Source organism: Salvia hispanica, chromosome 3 (genome assembly GCF_023119035.1).
Source record: "Salvia hispanica cultivar TCC Black 2014 chromosome 3, UniMelb_Shisp_WGS_1.0, whole genome shotgun sequence".
Taxonomy (NCBI): Eukaryota; Viridiplantae; Streptophyta; class Magnoliopsida; order Lamiales; family Lamiaceae; genus Salvia; species Salvia hispanica.
In genome coordinates, this window is record NC_062967.1 from 1,832,912 (window position 1) to 1,854,867 (window position 21,956).

The 21,956-nt window shown below is 35.2% G+C and overlaps 4 protein-coding genes across 6 annotated transcripts; 1 reads left to right on the forward strand and 3 right to left on the reverse strand.

Moving 5' to 3' along the window:
- Positions 1-4,063: 4,063 nt before the first annotated feature.
- On the forward strand, positions 4,064-6,091 carry LOC125211353 (protein IQ-DOMAIN 6-like). The gene is made up of 5 exons (XM_048111093.1): positions 4,064-4,284; positions 4,465-4,689; positions 4,836-5,063; positions 5,170-5,283; positions 5,360-6,091. Exons 1-5 carry the CDS (start codon positions 4,219-4,221, stop codon positions 5,939-5,941), a joined length of 1,215 nt encoding a protein of 404 aa, XP_047967050.1. The 5' UTR covers positions 4,064-4,218; the 3' UTR covers positions 5,942-6,091.
- Positions 6,043-8,572, reverse strand: LOC125211352 (cytochrome P450 711A1-like). Its single transcript, XM_048111092.1, has 5 exons — positions 8,269-8,572; positions 7,592-7,744; positions 6,754-7,507; positions 6,561-6,656; positions 6,043-6,485 (listed from the first exon to the last, which is right to left on the reverse strand). The coding sequence occupies exons 1-5, from the start codon at positions 8,496-8,498 to the stop codon at positions 6,153-6,155; spliced, it is 1,566 nt and encodes a 521-aa protein (XP_047967049.1). The 5' UTR covers positions 8,499-8,572; the 3' UTR covers positions 6,043-6,152.
- Positions 8,573-12,147: 3,575 nt separating this feature from the next.
- Positions 12,148-15,768, reverse strand: LOC125213874 (cytochrome P450 711A1-like). 3 transcript variants are annotated; one of them, XM_048114646.1, is made up of 8 exons: positions 15,707-15,768; positions 15,471-15,549; positions 15,239-15,289; positions 14,380-14,590; positions 13,654-13,806; positions 12,813-13,569; positions 12,625-12,720; positions 12,148-12,541 (listed from the first exon to the last, which is right to left on the reverse strand). In XM_048114646.1, the coding sequence occupies exons 4-8, from the start codon at positions 14,586-14,588 to the stop codon at positions 12,209-12,211; spliced, it is 1,548 nt and encodes a 515-aa protein (XP_047970603.1). In that variant the 5' UTR covers positions 14,589-14,590; positions 15,239-15,289; positions 15,471-15,549; positions 15,707-15,768; the 3' UTR covers positions 12,148-12,208. The 3 variants fall into 3 exon arrangements, with proteins under 3 accessions (XP_047970603.1, XP_047970602.1, XP_047970601.1); XM_048114645.1 differs by lacking the exons at positions 15,471-15,549; positions 15,707-15,768 and having other exon boundaries at positions 15,239-15,378; XM_048114644.1 differs by lacking the exons at positions 15,239-15,289; positions 15,471-15,549; positions 15,707-15,768 and having other exon boundaries at positions 14,380-14,608.
- On the reverse strand, positions 15,664-17,381 carry LOC125213875 (heat shock factor protein HSF30-like). The gene is made up of 2 exons (XM_048114647.1): positions 17,037-17,381; positions 15,664-16,554 (listed from the first exon to the last, which is right to left on the reverse strand). The coding sequence occupies exons 1-2, from the start codon at positions 17,298-17,300 to the stop codon at positions 15,856-15,858; spliced, it is 963 nt and encodes a 320-aa protein (XP_047970604.1). The 5' UTR covers positions 17,301-17,381; the 3' UTR covers positions 15,664-15,855.
- Positions 17,382-21,956: the final 4,575 nt, after the last annotated feature.

Here is a 21,956-nt window from a genome sequence, read left to right on the forward strand (position 1 = left end):
GGGAATGTTAGGTGTCATCACCTCTTAAAATAACACCACACCATCATTTCTAGCCAATTATTTGTACACGTAGACGAATAATAAGCTGTCATGTGGCAAAAAAAAAGGTAAAAATCTCGGCCAGCAATATGTTGTTCTGTATACAATAATTTTTCTCGTCCAGCAATATCCAACACGCTATACAGCAATCTATAGATTGTTGTGTAGCGTTTATAATATTGTTGTATATGTGGTGTCACAATGCCATTTTAAGATGCGTTGTCATTTTAACACAAACCTCAATTATATTATAATTTCTTTGGTTTTTTTGCATATTAATGTAAATTAGGTATGTACAATACTTTTGATATTCTTTCTTACCTATTCATCCTTATTTTTATCGATTTTTCTATCGATTTTCATAGTGGAAACAGTATTATATATAAAACCACCAACAATAATAGATTTGAACAATGAATATGATAAAAATAATTATTCCATGGAATCTGTTGGGATGTAGGCATTACATTGTTTATTATTCTGCCAAAGAATCATTGACTGTTGCTATCTTCAAAAACAATAAATACAGTATTTATCACTTTTTGAATTTTATCATTGTAGTAGTACTAAAAAGAAAAGCAATTAATATATTAATTAATTAATTGCAGTTAATTGGAGTATCTTATAATTTTGTCTTTGATGTTGAACTAATCACAAAAATGTTATAGAAAGTTAATTACTACTTAACTTTGTTTTATCTCTCTTCAAATATTATAAATAATTTTCCTACACGGGAAAAGAAACAAAGTATCTTTATTATAAATAATGATGTATTTATAGTGTTAATTGTCTTATTATTCAATACTCCACATAATAAATAATTATATTGTGTAGATATCAGTGCTTTAGATATGTTATGGAATTTGATATAGGAAGAAGACATGGTGTTGACCAAATTGGGATTCTGACACACCAATCAAATTATTTTTTAATTATATAATAAGGTAAAGTGTGGAAAAAATAGTGACTAATAATAAAAGAAATGGTTAAAGACAAAAGTGACAGGAAGTTCTCTGCGTCTCAACATCTGTGCTACCAATTTTCAATTTAATTCTATGTTTTAGTTCAAATCGAACAATTTAATTAAATGCACATGAGGAAAGTAGTTTTTTATTTGTTATTCTTTTATTCCATAAAATTGTTTTATTAATAAAAAAAGATGGTCCCCTATTTACTTTTAAATGTCTACTAGAAAACTTGATTGGGCCTAAACTCTATTGAAACTCTACTTAGAATTAGCTAAGTCCAATAATATTCCAATAACATTATTATAATAACAGCCCCTAGTTTTAACTTTTTTTTAGATACTTAACTTTTTCTAATAACATTAACTATTTTCAAGATATATAAGTTTGTAGTAATGTTTCCTAAAAGAGTTAAAAAATAAATTAGTTACATTATACTCCATTCATCCGTCCACAGTCAATATGGTTCTATTTTTTCTCATTTTAATTATATTTATAAGTTTATCTCTATCTGTTGGGGTGAGTCTCATTTTATATTAACGACACACCCCAAATTATTTTTATTTTTTTTTATTGTATTTTACCAATTATTTATTGAATAAATTAATTAAAATGTTATGAATTCAAATTTATTAATGCAATGAAATTGACAGCAACTCACCAAAAACACATCGTACAATCGATCACGGATATTATAAACAATCATGTTCTATTAATTTTGAATTATTGGGGCTTCTTGTAATGTTACATCAATAATTTTGGTTGATTTTGGCAGTTCAAGTACACTAGAAAAGAGGTCCCCATTTTTGAAAGTGAAATACCTTACATATTTTTTCAGATTTTCAATATCATTTTTCATTATTGCAATAAATCGAAGTCAAAACTTTATACATCGGAGTATTTTTTTCATGTGTAGTCAATTATACATCATTGCCCCCTTTCCCCCTCTTAAATCAATTAAACTCTAAGCTTCAAAAGAAAATTTTCCTTCATACAAAACAATTACTATAAATTTTTTGGTTATGAGGTACTTCATTATACATCATTGCCCCCTTTCCCCCTCTTATACATCATTGCCCCCTTTCCCCCTCTTAAATCAATTAAACTCTAAGCTTCAAAAGAAAATTTTCCTTCATTATGAACAAAACAAATAAATTGATGGATTCAATGATAAAGTATCACTTTCTTCGGTCTCATGTTAAGTAAGATATTTCTTTTCGCCAAGAAATAAAGGATAAATTGGCAGAAAAATTATAAATTTCGGTCAAATTCAGATTTATCCCACAAATTTTAAAATCAGCCACAAACTCCAAAAATGTAATAAAACTGTATAGATAATTGAAGAGATAAAAAAATATGCTTTATGCAAGAAGGAATACTCAATTCTCATATTTTATAACATATCAGATATGAATACGACTCAATTAACGTGAGACGAGAGAGTTCGATTATACGAGCTAAACAATGGGAGCTCCAAAGAGGGATCCAAAGCAAATGTTGTGGATTTATATGCAAAGACAACATAGATCTTCACTACTTTTACACTGACTTTAGTGATTTTCTGTGTCTACTCAACATTGCAAATTACAACACTCTTGTTCTTATTCTCACTAATAGCATAATATAATAAAATAAACAGTAATTAATAAAATAAGTGATACCAATCTTTTTTGTACCTTTTCATGGTCCACTACAAACGGGTCGTGCCTTTTTAGGATCCATGTCCGAATCTGAGCAATATCGTAATTACCTTCAATGTTGGAGGGCAATTTCGTCCCAATAATACACGAGCGGGAAGGGCGTGGGCCCCCACCTCCTCCTCTTTCGAAATTCAAATGCCATTTAATCCCAATCCAACGGCTCTCACTCATTGGATAATTACAACCATAAAAAAACACACTACACACAGTTGTGGTTTTATTTTTGTAATATTTTATATTTTTATTAAGTTGGTTAATACTCCCTCCGTCCCAGATAATTCGTCCCAGTTTTTCATATCGTTCCGTCCCACATAATTTGTCCTATTTCACTTTTACCACTTTTGGTAGTGGACCTCATATTCCACTAACTCATTCCTACTCACATTTTATTATAAAATTAGTATATAAAGGTAGTACCCACATTCCACTAACTTTTTCAACTCATTTTTTATTACAATTCTTAAAACCCGTGCTTAGTCAAAGTGACCCGAATTATCCGGGACGGAGGGAGTAGAATTTAGCTAATTAGATTAGTTTAAAAGGCAATTTTAGGATATACTTTTCAATGCCCCTCTTTTATCACTACACAAAGTTTATATTTTTCTTCAATATTTCAATTTTTCACAAACCAAAAGGAGAAAGCTTATAGTATAACTTTCAAGAATTAGGCAAAAATTGCTTTTTAGTTTGAGTTGATTTACTCCAAAATTATGAAGGATAAGTAATTTATGTTCGTGCTTAACTTTCCAAATATTGAGTGATAAAGTTTACAATTTTTTTCATTTGTATCAAATTTATTTTTATTTTATCTTTTAGCTTATTAATCTCAAAATGTGATCGCTAGTCATTCACGTTGTTACATTAATATAGTACTTCACATAACTATTAATCTCTTAACAAAAAATTAATACTTGTACAGTAAATTCAACATCGCCTTTGCCTAAAATCATCGTGGGACAATCGGATTTTTTAAAACACCTTGATTTATCATTCAAATTTAAAAGGGACGAGACGTCTCAAAATTTAATCATATTTAGTGATGTTAAGTACAATAATAAAATACTGTCTTTGGATATCACTGTGTCATACTGTATTTTTATTTGCACTTTAGGAAAAATATTGATGCCATGCCTCAACCTACTATCATTCCATTTTTTCCAAAAAATACTAGAAAAAATGCATTTATTTAGTTGACTCGATGATTAATTTCTCCATGGGAAAAACATAATTAATGATTTATTAATGAGTTACTAGTTCAGAAAATTCAGATGTCTCATGTTTGAACACCCCCCAATTTTCACTCTTTCTTCCACTGTCCCTTATTTAAATTTGTATTCTTTTCAAGCAAAAAAAAGTGAAAAAGCAACTATTTTGGGCAGCTTTAATAGCTCTGTTTCACCTCTGTATAATTCGTTTTCCATCAGTTGCTTCACTCAGTTACTTCAAACACGCATTGATCCTCGCTCCCTCTCTCTCTCTAGTTTCAATTTGAAAGATTATTGAGTCTTCAAGAAATGGGGACTTCTGGAAAATGGGTTAAAGCATTGATAGGGATGAAGAAACCAGACAAAGAAGACAATGTAAGCTCCAAAGATTAGTTCAATCCAATAAAAATCCAATCTTTTTCATTCCCAACTAAAAAGATTCAATTTTTAACTCTGTTTATGTGCTTGAGCTGCAGTTCTTGAAGTATATTTTTGTGTTTTTTATCTCTGTTTAATCTGCTTCCTAATTCCCATTTTCAATATTGAAAAAAATAGGAAAAGATTAGTGGAAAGAGCAAAAAATGGAAGCTTTGGAAAGGTGTGAAAAGGCCAGCAGGAATCAATGCCGGGCCGGATTTCTCGTCGGAACCCTCACCGGTGAACAACGACGCCTTCACCGCCGCCGTCGCCGCCGTGGTCCGCGCGCCGCCGAGCGACTTCCGCGCCGTGCGCCAAGAATGGGCCGCCATCAGAATCCAAACCGCCTTCAGAGGATTCTTGGTCAGCATTTTTTCTTTTTTTTGGTATTTAATTTAATTAAATAATCTTGAAAATTGACTGAAATGATCATATGAGCATTTGTATCTAGTGGTTTAATAATATTGAAATTTGACAAAAAAAAATATGGTGATGATTTGTGGTTTTAGGCAAGAAGGGCTTTGAGGGCTTTGAAGGGATTGGTGAGGCTTCAAGCAATTGTTAGAGGGAGGCAGGTTAGGAAGCAGGCTGCTGTGACATTGAGGTGTATGCAGGCTCTTGTTAGGGTTCAGGCCCGGGTCCGGGCCCGCCGCGTCCGGATGTCGGTCGAGGGGCAGGCCGTGCAGCGCCTCCTCGACGAGCGCCATCGTGAGAATGAGGCCTTGAAGGAAGCTGAGGTATTCACTAATCAAGCACTAGTCACATTGTTTGATTTTTCGTTGGTTTGGTTGGTGGAGTGACGATCTCGTGATTGAAAAAGGACGTGTTTTGAATTTTTTGTAGGAAGGGTGGTGTGATAGTAGAGGGACTCTTGAAGAGGTTAAGGCCAAGATACAAATGAGGCAAGAGGGAGCTGTCAAGAGAGAGAGAGCCCTTGCTTACTCTCTTGCTCAAAAGGTAAGATCTCGGGTTTGATTCCATCGTGGCGCGACCTTTAAATTTGTGTTCGCTAATTTGGTTCATTCTTTGGCAGTGGAAATCAAGCCAGAGTTGTGATTCTTGCATCACTGTGCCAAAATGCCAAGAATTGGACAAGAGCAGCTGTGGATGGAGCTGGCTGGAGAGGTGGATGGTGGCGAAGCCGTGGGAGAATCGGCTCATGGAGAAATCGAGCACGGAGGAACGGTTTCTAGAGACGACGCCGCTGATCAAAGAATGCAACAAGAGCAATCTGTCTAGGGTGTCTGAGCCAAGTATGGTGAAAGTGAGGAAGAACAACATGACTAAGAGGATATCAGCAAAGCCTCCACTCTTTGCACATTCGTCGTCTAGCCCTAGCTACGACGAGAGCTCGGCCTCGTCCTCGATCTTCACAACCACGACTCCCATCTCGGGCAAGACTGCCTCTGACAGGACGGAGGATGGCAGCATCAACAGGCCGAACTACATGAACTTGACAGAGGCAACGAGGGCGAAGCAGAGGAGGCACGGAGCTCTGAGGCAGCAGTCCATGGATGAGTTTCAGTTTCTCAACAAGTCCATGGCTGATCCGAAGAGCTCGGATTGTAGTGCCCTGCCTCGACTCCCGACACGAATGGACAAGGGCTTTTTCTAGGTGGAGGGGAAAATGTGGATTTGAAACTTACAACAGCTTGATTGTTTGATATTCACTTCTGCATTTTGTAACATAGTAGTACCTGTTTATGAGTTTTGCAATGAGAAAACAAGACTGTATTTATTGATCATCTAATTCAAGTTTATTCGATCCTCGGGTCATCAATACATCTCGTTTGATGGCACGAACAAGTTCTTGATTATGGGATCATTCAGACATCACGTTTGATGGCACGAACCTTAACTCCGTGCCTGAAGTTAAGCACCACGCCGTAATCAATCTGCAGGGGTTTCTCCATCAGTGGGGAATATGTGAACACATACTTCCTATACAGATGAATCAGAGACAGCCTGAGCTCTTGCAAGGAGAATTTCTGCCCAATGCAAGCCCGAGGGCCGAGCCCAAAGGGAATGTGGGCGTAAGGGTGCCTTCGCTTCTCCTCTTCGCCCTCAGGGTCGAACCTCTCTGGCTTGAACTTCTCTGGATCTGGGAAGTTCTCCGGGTCTTTTGCTAGAACCCCGAGTGCCAGCCACACCCACGTGCCCTAAACCAAACAACGAACGCGTTAATCCAATGAATCCGTGGCGCGTTTGTGTGTTTGAAGCAAGACATGACATACCTTTGGTAGGACATAGCCTCCTATGTTAACTTCAGCTGATGTTTCTCTAGCAACCAATGGAGAAACTGTGTAGAATCTCATTGCTTCTTTGATGACCTATTTTTTAGATAGTAATCAAGAAAATGCAATTAGATTAGTTACATTACATTCATCATATTTCAAGAATTCAAGAATAGTGTTACCAAAATTTTACCATATCAAGATAAGGGAACTTGTGTTGAAGATCATGGGCAGTAGGCATTAGGTCATGAGGGCCGAATCCATCGATCTCTTCTAGAACCTTCTTCTCGACGTCTGGATGGCCAGCGACAAGATAGACGATGGTAGAGAGCGTAAACGAGGTAGTTGTTGATCCTGCCAAGAGATGCTCATAGGCAAGAGCACTGATATAATCAGCAGTGAAGGCCTTGTTTGGACCTTTCTCTCCATCTCTTGCCCCGAGTATAAGAGACACGAAATCCTTCGAGCCAGGGTCAGCGTTCGCCTGCTTAATCCTGCTCTGCACGATGTTATCCAGGCGCGTGCTCAGCTCCTTGTTCGTACGGTCCAGTTTCCAGTCCATGGTGCCCGGGATCCTCTTGAGGATCTGGCGGAAGGGTTCTTGAAGGAACGGGATGAGCGCGCCAAGGATGATGGAGAACGAGCCGGTGAGGTCCATCTTGACCTGGCTCGTCGAGTAGACGTGCTGGTTGATGAATTCTTGGACATGGCCGTCTTCGTGCCTCTGCGAACTTGGCTTGGAGAGGCCGAAATCAACGCCAAACGCAGCCTTCCCGATCACATCCGTGGCCAGTTTGAGGGAGAGATCAGACAGGGCTATGTCGTTGGACCCGAGATCCTCAGTGGCCGATGCAATAAAGTCTTGCATCGTCGGGATAAGCGTGGCTAGATGGGACGGCTGGTAGATGGAGACGATCGCGTTGCGCATGGTCGACCACCTCGCGCCCCTGAGGGTCCGCGGCACGAGATTCAAAAACAACAACAACAACAAAAACAACAACAAAACATTCATAAAAAGATCAAATTAGGACCTTGTGAAGAAGAGGCCTTTTTGATGAACAGGAGAAGCTGCAATGGGAGAAGGGATGCTTCTGTTGGAGAAATACTTGAATTTTTTGATCCCAACTTCTCTGCAAAGATCTGCATTTGCTACTATTACTAGTGGCTGCCTTCCCAAATGAAATCTGTTTTTGCACCAAAAAATATACTATTAGAAATACTTGAAATGATGAAATAAGTGAAGCTGAAAATTAAAAAGCCAAACAAGGCTTACATTCATTTTCATGTACAAATTCCATTTTTTGGGTACCATCATTATCATAGCCATGATTAGTGAAAAAATAAGAGTACCTTTTAAAAAATATAAATTACATACAATAATTGAAATCACCCACAAACAAGAATTTGAGAATCACTTGATTTAATGATCTTAGCATTGAGTAATACTAAAGCATTGTTATCTTTGACTAAAGATTGGCCCACAAATACCAATCTTGCACCAAAATACAGAATATCATTTTGATCATGATTGAAAAAAGCTAGAAAATTTTTGAGTCATTACTTTTTTGTCTCAAATTCTCAATTCTATTAAAAAAAGTTGCATAAAAATCATATGTTTTGCAAGAAATGATCAGAAAAAAATTAACTGAAGTTTCTCTAGCACTTATATATTACTTGCAACTCTACTTATTTTGAGACGCGAAATTACCTAAATATGGGGCCGTAGCGCTTGGCAAGAGTAGTGAAGATTTCAGGGCCATGCTCAGCTAGCAACGGAAGGTGTCCGACCAGAGGCAATGCCGGAGGGCCGGGGATGCGCCTAACGCCCCAATACGGGGAATAAAGGTACACCAAAGCCCCGGCCGCGGCTACTAGGATCGACAAGGCGATTTTCAGCACCAGCAAAGGCTCCACCAGGTTTGCTACAAACTCCATCATGATGAAAAATGAAACACTAAGCAAAAAATGTTAACTGAGACTATCAAATCTATAAGAAGCTTGTTCCAAGTTATATACTACTCCTATAAAGCAATTTGGTTTGATATGAGGTAATGAGATAATAGCACATAGGAGATACCCAAGTATAAATGATTAATAAGATGGATATTTATGACAATTTGCCATGGAAGATTTTATTAATTATTAAATTTATTTGACTTTTTTTATATAGTATGATACTCCTTCCATCATATAAAAATAAAGACATTTATCTTTATCGTATGTCTCATAAAAATATTTCATTTCCATCTATGAAAAGTTCTCTCAATCTGAGAGTATCAAATCTATAAGAAGCTTTTTCCAAGTTATATACTACTCCTATAAAGCAATTTGGTTTGATATGAGGTAATGAGATAATATCACATAGATACCCAAGTATAAATGATTAATAAAATGGATATTTAAGACAATTTGCCATTTAAGATTTTATTAATTATTAAATTTATTTGACTTTTTTTACTAGTATGATACTCCCTCCATCATATAAAAATAAAGATATTTATCTTTTTCGTATGTCTCATAAAAATATTTCATTTCCATCTATGAAAAGTTCTCTCAAACTCATTACATATATATATATATATCAATTTATTTATCGTTTATACTATTATGGCCATCCACCATTAAACACTTATACTGACTGATCTGGGTCTCACTATCCACTAACATTATTTTAACTGACCTTCTCCTCATCTCTTTTAATTTAACAATTATTACATTAATTCTCGTGCCGCCGCAAATATCCTTATTTCTTTAGGATGAGGGAGTATCATTTTGTAACCCATAAGGCCACAATTAACACTCCCTCTGTCCCCATATAGTTGAGTCATATTCCTTTTTTTGTGTTGTCTCAAGGTAATTGAGTTATTTCATTTTTTAACAAAAACTTTATCTTTTTTCATATTTTACTTTCTCTTTATTTCTTTTACTTTATTCTCTTTACTTTAACATTTAACATCTTTAACACATCAATTTCTTAATTATGTGCCCGAATAAATGCTCAACTACTTTGGAACAGAGAGTTAGTACTACTTACTACTCCCTTCACTAACTAATTCTCACTCACATTTTATAATAAAATTAATAGGAGTATATAAAAGTAGAATCTACGTGCCACTAACTTTTTCAACTTACTTTCTATGGAGTATATTTTTAAAATTTCTTAAAATCAAATGATGGCAAATTATTAAAGAGGAGGAGGAGTATCTTTAAAATAACAAAAATGGTCAACTATAATATGTCACTGCACAATCGGTTGCAACGGAAAATTAATACTCCACTACTACTACTATTTTTGAGAATGTCAACTCTACAACTAAGCTACTGATGTTATTGTTAGAGGTGAGTATTTAGATTTCAAATCAAAATTTTGCTCTATCAGAAAATCCAAAGTTTGTATTATAAGATTCGATCTGATCCAAAAAATCAGAAATTATATAAAATTATAATATAAAAATCGAAAATTTCAATATTCAACACCAAAAATTGAAAATCCAATACCAAATACATTATACCATTTGTTAGGTTTAATTACTAGTACCCCTATAACATATCCAATAGGATTTGAAATTATAAAAAAGAACTTAATTTTAAAATTTGATTTGGTTCGAATCGGATGTTTGGATTTCAAATATTTTGCTCACCATATATTAGGTCCTTAAAGTTGAAAGAATATCACCACGTGTCTTTGAAAAATTATTAAAAAATAGCAAATTTAAACTTTAAACTTATGATTCGAATTCAAAAAGTACTAATAAATTTAGATTAATTATATTCTTAATGAGTTCACGAGAAAAGTAAAAAAAAATATTAAGAAATATATGAAATGTGATAAATAATATCCCAGAGACATGTGGTGATATTCTTTAAATTTCGAAGATTTAAAACACGTAAATCTTAGTAGTTCTTTAAAATTTGGAGATTTAAAATGTGTAAATCTTAGCTAAATGATAGTACTACTATAGCTCAAGAGAAGCTTGGTTCATTCAAGCCTATGTGAAAAATTATTACCACAAATGAGATGCCTAATAAAGAACTAGTAATATGCAACTTATAATTATATTCCAAGTCAAAATTCTAAGCTAATGATTGTGCTTTCCTTACTTAGCATAGATATTTACTTTACTTTTAATATTAGTATTTATATTTATGTCAAATAAGCTGCAATGCAAAGAAATGCATACTAACCAATGAAAATTTCTTTATTAAAATATGGAGATAAATAAATAATGTATCTTAATATAATCACTTTTTTTTTTGTCAGTGGCATCATATATGTACCGCATGCATAGTGATAAAATTAAATATATGGAGATGCAAATAAGATTTGAAAGTTTAAAATATAATTCAAACGATTAAGTTTATATTTATCAAAATAAGATAAATTTATTTTTATAAGCATCCGCTAGTGAAAAGCTGATGAAAAATTCCCCAACATCAATATCTTTGCTGTCAAATTAAAAACATGGCTCCAAATTCATGCGTAAGCATAAGCTGACTTTTTTAGCATAAAACACGGCTATAAATTGAGGAAGACAAACAAGTGAGAGAAGAGAGAGAAATTAGGAAAAAAAAAAAAAAAAAAAAAAAGAGTAGAGAATATAGAGAAATGATTAAAGAAGTCTAGACGTGCGGAAATGAATAATTTGAATATATTGTTTTAACGTACAATTGGCAAAATAAGAGAGATAGAGAAAAATCAAGAAAAATAATATAATAGAATGAGTATTAATAGATTGTGGAATCCATATTATAAATTATGTGTAGGATTATTATTTGTAAAAAACATTCCATATATATACTTTATCTAATTTTAGGGGACGACCCAAATAGTAAAATTACGTGTAATAAAAATTACAGGGTAAAATACATTACATGTAATAAACACTTTCACTAGGTATCTATGATGATAGTACTAAATTTTACGAGGTACACAAATATACAAATGGCATATATTGAAAGGGAGTGTAAATAATGATAAATTAAATCCCCATAATCAAGAAGAATAGCCTGCAATCAAGGAAGACATGTAAATCACTATCTATAATCTCTGTCTTTTCAATCAAAACATAAGAATATAGACATTACCATTATATTTGATTTTCAAGCATCAAGACATAGAGCATCAAGTATATTAGCTATGATCCTATGAAAATTATTCTTTGTCCCTTTTAGATTTAGTTTTGTCACATCTTATTTTCCAGTTTCTTGATCATCTGAAAATACCATTAATTTTACAACGGGTGGATGTCGTCTTCACTAGACCTTTTCGTAGATGATCTTGTACGAGATCCAGAGATGCTCGGATGGAAGAATTAGACACGAACACATAGCAACGAGGCCTAAAACTACCCACCTTATGCACAAACAGATCAAGAAAAATGAACTAATTGATTGTGCAATGAACAAGATCTTCAAAGATTGTTTTCATACAATCTGACTAAATATTATCAGTCATCATCACGGTGTTCTTGACCGCATTTCTTCGTCTCAACCATGACAATCCTTCCATCTCGAACCACTCATTCACTACTCAAGCAACAAACAAACTAAAGAAACTAGTAGTTACTATGTCTTATGACTCATGCCATGAGAAAAAAAGACTGTACTTTTTGATAATTTTATTCAAGTTTATTCTATTCTGGGATCGTTCATACATCACGTTTGATGGCACGAACCTTAACTCCGTGTCTAAAGTTAAGTACTAAGCCATAATCAAGCTGCAGGGGATTCTCCATGAGTGGAGAATGCCTGAACACATATTTCCTATATAGATGAATTATGGATAGCTTGATCTCTTGCAATGAGAATTTCTGTCCAATGCAAGCCCGAGGGCCAATCCCAAATGGAATGTAGGCGTAAGGATGCCTTTGCTTCTCCTCTTCGCCTTCTGGATCGAACCTCTCTGGCCTGAACTTCTCCGGCTCTGGGAAGTTCACTGGATCTTTTGTGAGAACCCCGAGTGCCAGCCACACCCACGTGCCCTAAACCAAATGGCGAACGAGTTTATCAGCCAATGAATACGCGCCATGTGTGTGTGAAGCAAGACATGAGTCACATGATATACCTTAGGTAGTAGATAGCCTCCTATGCTAACTTCTGCTGATGTTTCTCTAGCAACCAACGGAGAAACTGTGTAGAATCTCATTGCTTCTTTGATGACCTAATTTTTAGATAGTAATCAAGAAAATGCAATGAGATTAGTTACATTCATCACATTTCAAGAATTTAAGAATAGTGCTACCAAAATTTTACCATATCAAGATAAGGGAACTTGTGTTGAAGATCATGGGCAGTAGGCATTAGCTCATGAGGGCCGAATCCATCGATCTCCTCTAGAACCTTCTTCTCGACGTCTGGATGGCCAGCGACAAGGTAGACAACACTAGAGAGTGTAAACGAGGTAGTTGCTGATCCTGCCAAGAGATGCTCATAGGTAACAGCACTGACATAATCAGAAGTGAAGGCCTTGTTGGCACCTCTCTCTGTCTCCCTTGCCCCAAGTATAAGTGACAAGAAATCCTTCGAGCCCGGATCATCGTTCGCCTCCTCCTTCATCCTGCTCTGCACGATCTCGTCCAGACGCCTGCTCAAGTCCATGTTTGTACGCTCCACTTTCCAGTCCATGGTGCCCGGGATCCTCTTGAGGATCTGGCGAAAGGGTTCTTGAAGAATCGGGATGAGCACTCCTAAAATGATGGACAATGATCCGGACAGGTCCATCTTGAGCTGGCTCGTGGAGTAGACGTGCTGGTTGATGAATTCTTGAACACGGCCATCTTCATGCCTGCGCGATCTTGGCTTGGAGAGGCCGAAATCAACGCCAAACGCAGCCTTCCCAATAACATCTGTGGCCAGTTTGAGGGAGAGATCGGAGAAGGTTAATTCATTGGACCCGAGATCCTCCGTGGCAGATGCAATCAAGTCTTGCATCGTTGGGATAAGCGTGGCTAGATGGGACGGCTGGTAGAGGGAGAGGATCGTATTGCGCATGGTCGACCACCTCGCGTCCCTGTGGGTCCGTGGCACAAGAGTTACAAAGACTACGACAAAACAACAACAACAAAACATTCATAAAGACATCAAATTTTGGGACCTTGTGAAGAATAGGCCTTTTTGATGCAGAGGAGAAGCTGCAATGGGAGAAGGGATGCTTCTGTTGGAGAAATACTTGAATTTTTTTATCCCAACTTCTCTGCAAAGATCTGCATTTGCTACTATTACTAGTGGTTGTCTTCCCATATGAAATCTGTTTTTGCACCCAAAAATAAAAAACTTATTTAGAAATACTTGAAATGATCAAAAACCAAACAAGTAGTACTATATTTATTGATGCAATCGTTTTCAACTGCAAATTCCATTTTTTGATACTACCATCTGCATCATAGCCATGATTCTTGGAAACATATGATTACATTTTTTCAAAAATAAATAAAATAAAATTGAAATTACCCTAAAAAGTAATGCGGCCTCCAACAAGAAGTTGAGAATGACCATCTGTTGTCACTTTGTTTAGTGACATATTGAGTAATAATGATACATAGTTATCTTTGACTAAAGATTGGCCCACAAATAGCAATCTTGCACTAAAATACAAAGTTTGGAAACATACAATGAATAATGAAAAATTCGCCACAAAAAAATGATACTACTACAAATCAATTGAACCTGCATCCCTTTACAGCTAGAAAATTTTTGAGCCATTACTTTATATGCTTCTAATGAAAACAAGAACTGCATAAAAAGTTGCCTAACAATCATATGTTCTGCAAGAAATGATCACAAAAGAAGTTTCTCAGCAGAGTAGTTTGATGAAATATACCGGAATATAGGGCCGTGGCGCTTGGCAAGAATAGAGAACACGTCCGGGCCATATTCAGTGAGCAACGGAAGGTGTCCGACCACAGGCATTGCTGGAGGGCCGGGGACGTGCCTAACACCCCAATACGGTGCATAAAGGTACACCAAAGCCCCAACCACGGCTGCTAGGATCGCAGAAGCGATTTCAAGCACCAGAAAAGGCTCTACCATCTCTGTAGTTACAAACTCCATAATGAGAAAAAAGAAAGTGAAATTGCACTAATTTATAGAATAAAAAAAGGGTTCTATGGGATGGTATAGGGTTTTTTGTCTGTACTGAATGGTGATATTATGATGGTGGGTTTTCTGTTACAAACACATAATGCTGCAACTTTCACTGTGTGTTTTCCAGTTATAGCCTGTGGGGTCTCATGATAATCACACACACAATTCATAATATTTATTCCAAATTGGACTAATGGACAAATGATCATCACCCAGGGATCATGGCCGATTGGACCCTAATCGGCTGTCACATCAGATGCCATGATCGCCCACACGAGCATCGACCAATAGAGGGTCGACAAGTCCCAATACAATGTACATCAACTTGAGCATGAAGTGGTTTTCTGTACTCAACAATCTGATTCTGTGACTGTGTGAGTGTTTGTGTTCTTTCACTTGTTCAAGAATAAGATTTGCTCAATATCACAAATTAGTACACAATACACTTTCCTATTTTTGACAATTCAATGCAGCATATATGCAAGTCTCAATCATGAGAGAGTAGCTACAAGCATCTAGACATAGGGCATCATATTACTTAAAAAAATTGCATCTTGAATTCTTGATCATAAGCATATTACAAAAATTCTTTGTACCTTGAAGATATGTTTTGTCTCATCTTTGAATATGTCCTGTTTCTTGATCATCTGAAAATACCATCAATCTTTGTTATAAGAGTTCTAGCCGGATAACGGGCAACGTCGTCCTCACCAGAACTTCAGACTGAAACTTATCTCATAGATGCTACATCTAATGAAACTCGTCTTATACATAGATGATCTCGTACGAGATCCACAGATATGTACGGACAGTGAAGCCAGAGCGCACCCGAATCAGGCGCAGATACAGAGCAACGAGGCCTCTGGTGAAACCCTCCTCACAGCTGCTGCACAAAACTCCCCGCCTTCTGCACAAACATATCAAGAAAAAACATATTAAAAATGGACAAACAGATTAAGAAAAAACACAAAACATCATATAATCCCCAATCAAACAAGCTGATTTGTGAAGGAGATACTAATTGATTAAGCAATGAACAAGAACTTCAAAAGATTGTTCCATACAATCAGACTGAATCTCATCAGTCATCATCACCACCGCGATTCTCTGTTCTTCGTCTCAGCCACAACAAATCCATCCATCTCAAGCATCTAACACACTCAAGAACCTAAAACACAACCAAATTCAGCTCCAAATCATTATAGCAATCAAACTACATAAAGTCTAATTCATCAACAAGTTCTTGAAGTTCCTCATCCCAATCTCCGGCTCCCACTTCCTCGTCTTCACTTAAAAGCCTCTCCAACAGATCTGAGCTCGTGCCACCAACATTTGCAGCCGAAACCAATGTCTCAATCTCAGCTTCAACCTCACTTTGATCTGGAGCCAGATCGAGCTGATTCTCCAACACCTCATCTGTGATAGGATTCGAGCTCGTCCCACCAACATTCGCAGCTGAGATCAATGACTCCACAAGCACCTCATCCGGGGTCATAGTCAGCTGCCTCTTCAGCCCTAATTCAACGCGTCTCTGACCATTTGCGACCCTCTCAGCAAACAACGGATTGCTAAAGGCCTTCGCAACAAAGCTAGTCATCTGCTGCTGCTTCCTCTCAGAGCCACGGATACGCTCCTCAATCACCATGAGACGCTCCCTCGAGCTCTGCTGCTGCTGCTTGAGCTTCAAGACCTCGGCCCTCAACACGTCTCGATCTCTCTTCAGCCTCTCCACCTCCTCTTCCTTCCCAAACAGCCCCAACTCAATACAAGAAGCCCCTCCTCCTCCTTGCTGGCTCGTGCCCTGCATCATCACGTTTCGCCTCCTCTTGATCGTCTTCAACAGATGCTTCTTCCCACTTAGAAACGCCTCGTTCGCAAACTCCCATCGATCCGCATCCACCTTTCTAAAGCCCTGCATTCCAGTTTCATCCCTAGAACAGTCTCAGAAACTCAAATTCGATTTGTAGCAAACTATCTACTACCTATAGTAGAGTCCGTTTCATGAATTTGCAGAGGTGCATCAACTGTTAAGATCAAATGTAGAATGTTATCAATAAAACATCAGTCAACCACACAATCACATCACAAACCTTCTCATTACCCAATTTGTTGCAAATTCATCAACTGTTTATGTATTGGGACAAATTTCATACTCAATAAATTACTTAAATCACTAAATTACGAACATAAGTAGTCGAAAAACACTCGAATTTAACCTTACAAACCTCATCAAACACACAATGTAGCAAAAAAAGATCACTTTTTTCATATCAAAATTAACATAAATGGAGAAATTGGGATCAACCCAACTCATTCCACCGATCAATGATTCAAAACATACCACAGGAGAAAAGGGGGGGTAAGAAATTGACCTCGAATTTCCGGAAAACTTACGTAGGTATTAAGCTGTCGAACGAAGCTGGAGAAATTATTGTGCTTGAAGAATTTGGGAAGCAATGCGGCGGACAATCGGTGTGGGTCCCACACGATGAAGCTGTTCCTCGCCTTGCTCCACGAGATCACCGAATCCGTCGACGAATCCTCCACCATCTCGAACGTCTTCGTCAGGAACGGCGGCGTGCCCACGTCGAGCAAGCTCTCGATCGGCCTCGGCTCGTCGGCGGCGGCTTCTTCCACCTTCACCGTCGCACCTTCCATTTTGGGTTAGTTGCTGCTGAAGTTCGTTGGGGAAAAAATGGAACTAACTTTCTATTTTTAGTGAAATTGTTGAAAATTGAAATCGCGGGTGTTTTGGATTGAGATTTTGTATAAGTGAGGGGAAGGTTCTAGAACATATGGAAAGTTCGGAGTGGATATTTAAATATCTTTAGTTGAGGCGTGGCATGTCGGCATTGGTCAGCGTTGGCCACGTGGGAGGATGTGATTTGGAGGAAGAATCTAGAAGCTTCTCAGATATTTTGGGCTGAGATGAGAAAGATGTGGAGGTTAGATATTTTAATATAGTAGAGTCAAGTTTAATAAAATATTGTGAAAGCTGGTCAGCTTTATAATTTTTCTTTAACAAACAGACTAGTAGTACTAGCTTGTTTAACTTATAGGTATAGACATTCACTTATGATTTTTTGCTGCCAATTTTACCACAAAAATTTGTTATAGAGTGGTTGCGAAGTTGATAACGTGGTTGCGAAGTTGATGCACTATTTATTCGTATTAAAAATATATGCAAGTATATATGGTAGATCTATTATAGCTAAAGATCATTACCGAGATATCGAACATAGGGAATTATAATTGACTATCATATACTAAGCATCACATATTATCTAGAGACACGGAGATTTTAAGTTGATTTATTAAACTAGACAGAAATAAATAAACAAATAAAAGGAACCATAAAAACATACTCTCTCCGTCCCAAGATAAGTGACTTGTATTCCTTTTTAGGGTGTCCCACTATAAGTGACCTCCTTGAATTACGGTCTTTAGAGTTATTAAGTCGGTCACTTAACTAGAATACTCTCCTGAGGTGAGAAATCCGTAGATTAGGTGTTGAAACCAAAGTCCCCTTCAAATCTCTAACAACTAACTCCTAAAAGATCGTTAAGACCAATGACCTCACGTGAAACCCCAACTCTCCCGAGTTCTATTGAATTAAAGTGTGAATTATCCTTTTTCCAAGTCAATTATTTCATCTCTCGAGTACTCTAATCAACTCTAATATGTATTCAAGAGTTAGCTAATCAATTGAATATAGAAGACACAAGGATAAATCAAATAACTGCAAGAGCTTACAAAGAAAATCAATTGAATATCTTCATCAAAAATTCCACAAATGATGTTCTATTCATGGACAAGTAAAAACAATAAATAAAAGTACTAGACTTGAAAGAATTTGATAAAACCTAAGATTGAATCTTCAATCTTCAGTTTCTCTTGTCTAGATCTGCAGAGCTCCGCTCCAATGAAAGATAGATGAATTATGTATGGAATATAGGATGGAAGAATGTGTAAAGAGAGAGAAGGATTGGAGGCTCTGAGACGATGAGATGAGGATATTGTTCGTAATTTCAAAATTTCTTAATAAAAGAAAAAATTTTAAAATTCCTTTATTAGTCAATTATATGGAAAGAGTATTTTGTTTTCAAATTTATCTCGACTTTTGGGATATAATAATAGTATAAAACAATGGTTAACCCATAAAAGAATCATAGGACATATTTTGAGCAATAAATTTAATGGGCCTGTATGTAATAAATAACCACACTAAATTAAGCCCATTCTATTTCGTCACATGTGGTCCAATTCATATCTTGGCATATTTTGTCTTATAAAATACAGTAGTGCATATATTGTAATTAACAATTGTCAATAACTTTTACTTTTTTTTCATCATAGTTTACCCTCATGAGACACATCTATTTACAGAAACTACGCCCAACTATTTATTGATTAACTGACATAAAAACAACAATAACAAGCTTTATTAAACTTTGTAGTATGTCATTAATTGAAGAAGAATTATTGGACAACATTAATTTTTTCTTGTCACGTATATATAAGTGCAAATAAATTAAACTCACGCATGAATGTGTATATTTTGAACGAAATTAAATGTACAAACAATAAAAAAAGTAACAGCACACTAATAGTTCATAATAGTTGTATAGTCAAGGCTAGAATCAGATTCAGTTGGTCAAAGATTCAAAACCAAGAAATAGGAATCCTAAACAATAATAATGTTATGTACAAATGGTGGGTTACATTGTGCTCTAAAAAGATTCAAAAGTATACAAAAATATTGCACTTATATGCATATTTCATCATCATAAAGTCACTCCACAAATCGTGGTTCTCATTACATTTGTTGACATAAGATTTCCTCCACTTTCAAGGATTTGTATTTTGCTTAGGATTAGCGATTTTTGTGTCGTCCAAGTATATATGTTTATTGTAAGGTATTTTTTATTATACAGCATGTATGTGGCTTGTCACGTTTGGTAGCTTGTTTCTTTTTTACTCACTCTTTCCAACTAAATTGAGATTAAGAAATTATATATTAAAAAGTAAAAAAGGAGAATAAAATAGAAAATTTTAAGAAAAAGAATAAAGTAGGTGATAAATTTAAAAAAAAATGAAAATAATTGGATATTTGGTTGTGAAAATAAGTCACTTTTACGTATATTATATGTACAAAATTTGGATTCATGTTTTCATATTGATACAATGAGAGTCTCTTTAACCCTTTACTGATGTAGTGTCTGGAAAAGATATAAGATCATCAATAGAAATAGGAAGAAATTCTTTATTTGATGTGGAGCTAGAATTAATCTCAAGTTATTTCCTTCTCTCAGTTATTTTGTTATTTCTTCACTTTAACAATTTATTATCATTTTATAAAATTAGTGCAGAAAAACAAATATGACTCCTAATGCGGGACGGAGGTAGTATCTCATTTTGTCATTTTTATGTGTTTGTCATTTTTCTCATTTCACTCATATTTGATTATAAAAGTAATATAATAAAAAATATAACACATTTAACTATTCTTTTAGCAATATTTTTCATACTTCTCAAAGAGTGATGATAAACAATCAAATTTTGCACGATCAAAATAAGGTTATATTAATAATTTGATGTATTAATTATATATTAAAATAATAAATACAGTAAGTGGACAAGTTAAAAAGTCTTATTAGCCTTTAACCTCATTTTTTATTTTTATATTTGAATTTTCTTTTTATTGTTTTTGAAATTTGAATTTAGTATGATTACATTTATAGTTTCAAAAAAATAAAAAAAAGTTTATACACAAATCATAAATATATGGCCACAATTTTATGCACTTTCCATGTACTATATATGCATCCATATATTTTAATTAAAAACATAAATAAATCTATTTTTTGTTAAATAAATTAGTGTTTGGTTATACAAAATTTGGTCACGTAGATTTGTTGTTTCTTATGAAACCGAGCCGATACAAATTAAGTAATCGGATACAATGTACACAAAAATAAGAATACGTATAAAGTGAGGAATAATTGGATGTATAAACGTCACAAACTATCATTGCATAATATTGTTGACAACTTTGTGTACGTACACGAGTGAAAAGGCTGGTATTTTCGTGCACTTGGCTAATTTAATGAAAACGCAATAAATTGGGAAATAAATTCGCATGCGATAAATCTGTGCAATAAATTTGAATGCTAGAAAAGGAATAGACAAGAAGAATTGGAAGACGTGCACGCAATATTCCGACAAAATTAATTTCTATATACAAATATAAAATTATAAGGAGTAGTAACTAAAATTCACCCCATTTTTTACATTAGATAAGGATTTACATATTTTGCAACATTTGGAAAAATATGATGTGTCATTCGCCTTTGCGTCACCCATGTGTGTACACGTCAGATACTTTTCTGACAAATGTTTATTTGAATAAAGATGGTAGGAATATGTACTCCCTCAATCCCCTGTTAGGAATAACACCTTGACCGAGCATGGATTTTAAGAAATGTAAAGAAAAGTTAGTTGAAAAAGTTAGTTAAATGTGAGATCCATTTTTTTATATTAGTTTTATAATAAAATATAAATGAAATGAATCAGTGGAACGTGGGACCTACTTACTATTTATGGTAAAAATAAAATGTTACTCTTAATTGGGGACGGACCAAAATGGAAATCAGTAACTCTTATTCAGGGACGGAGGGAGTATATAGGAGTATATTAAAATGCAATTTTCGTAGTTTGATTATAGTTTAATTATAGAGAATAATCTTATAAATGAATATTACTAGTTTTTTTTAAAATAATTATTCAATATTGTCTATGATAATATTTTAAATATACTACAATAATTAAGTTTAAGCAATAATTATTCTTGCTAGGAATAAGACCAGTCAATTAACATAGAGTACATATTTTTAGCCAACAATTTTGTTCGATTTACTTAATTTCGTAAAGTTACCACCGACCAAATTTTTAAAACTTTTTTGTTCTTATAAATCTAATATTGGTTGTATTAGTTTTTAATTGATTTGCAAAAATCCTTCATAAGTCATAACCAAGTCGAATCATAGAAAATACTATGGCTTAACTAAATTCGAAAATTAAAAATAAAATTCAACTACCACTCATAATTTCTTCGATCCCCACCACTCCCAACAATTAAGATTCCCCCATCCCTACGTTATACTATAACAATTAACTTTTTTTTATTACAAATGCATAACAAAATTGTATTTTGCTACTTAGTATATAGTGATGGTGGCATAAATCTTTCTTTTGATTTGATGAGGTGATGTAATTAGAGATAAAAGCATTATGATTTGACGTAGATTATTAGAC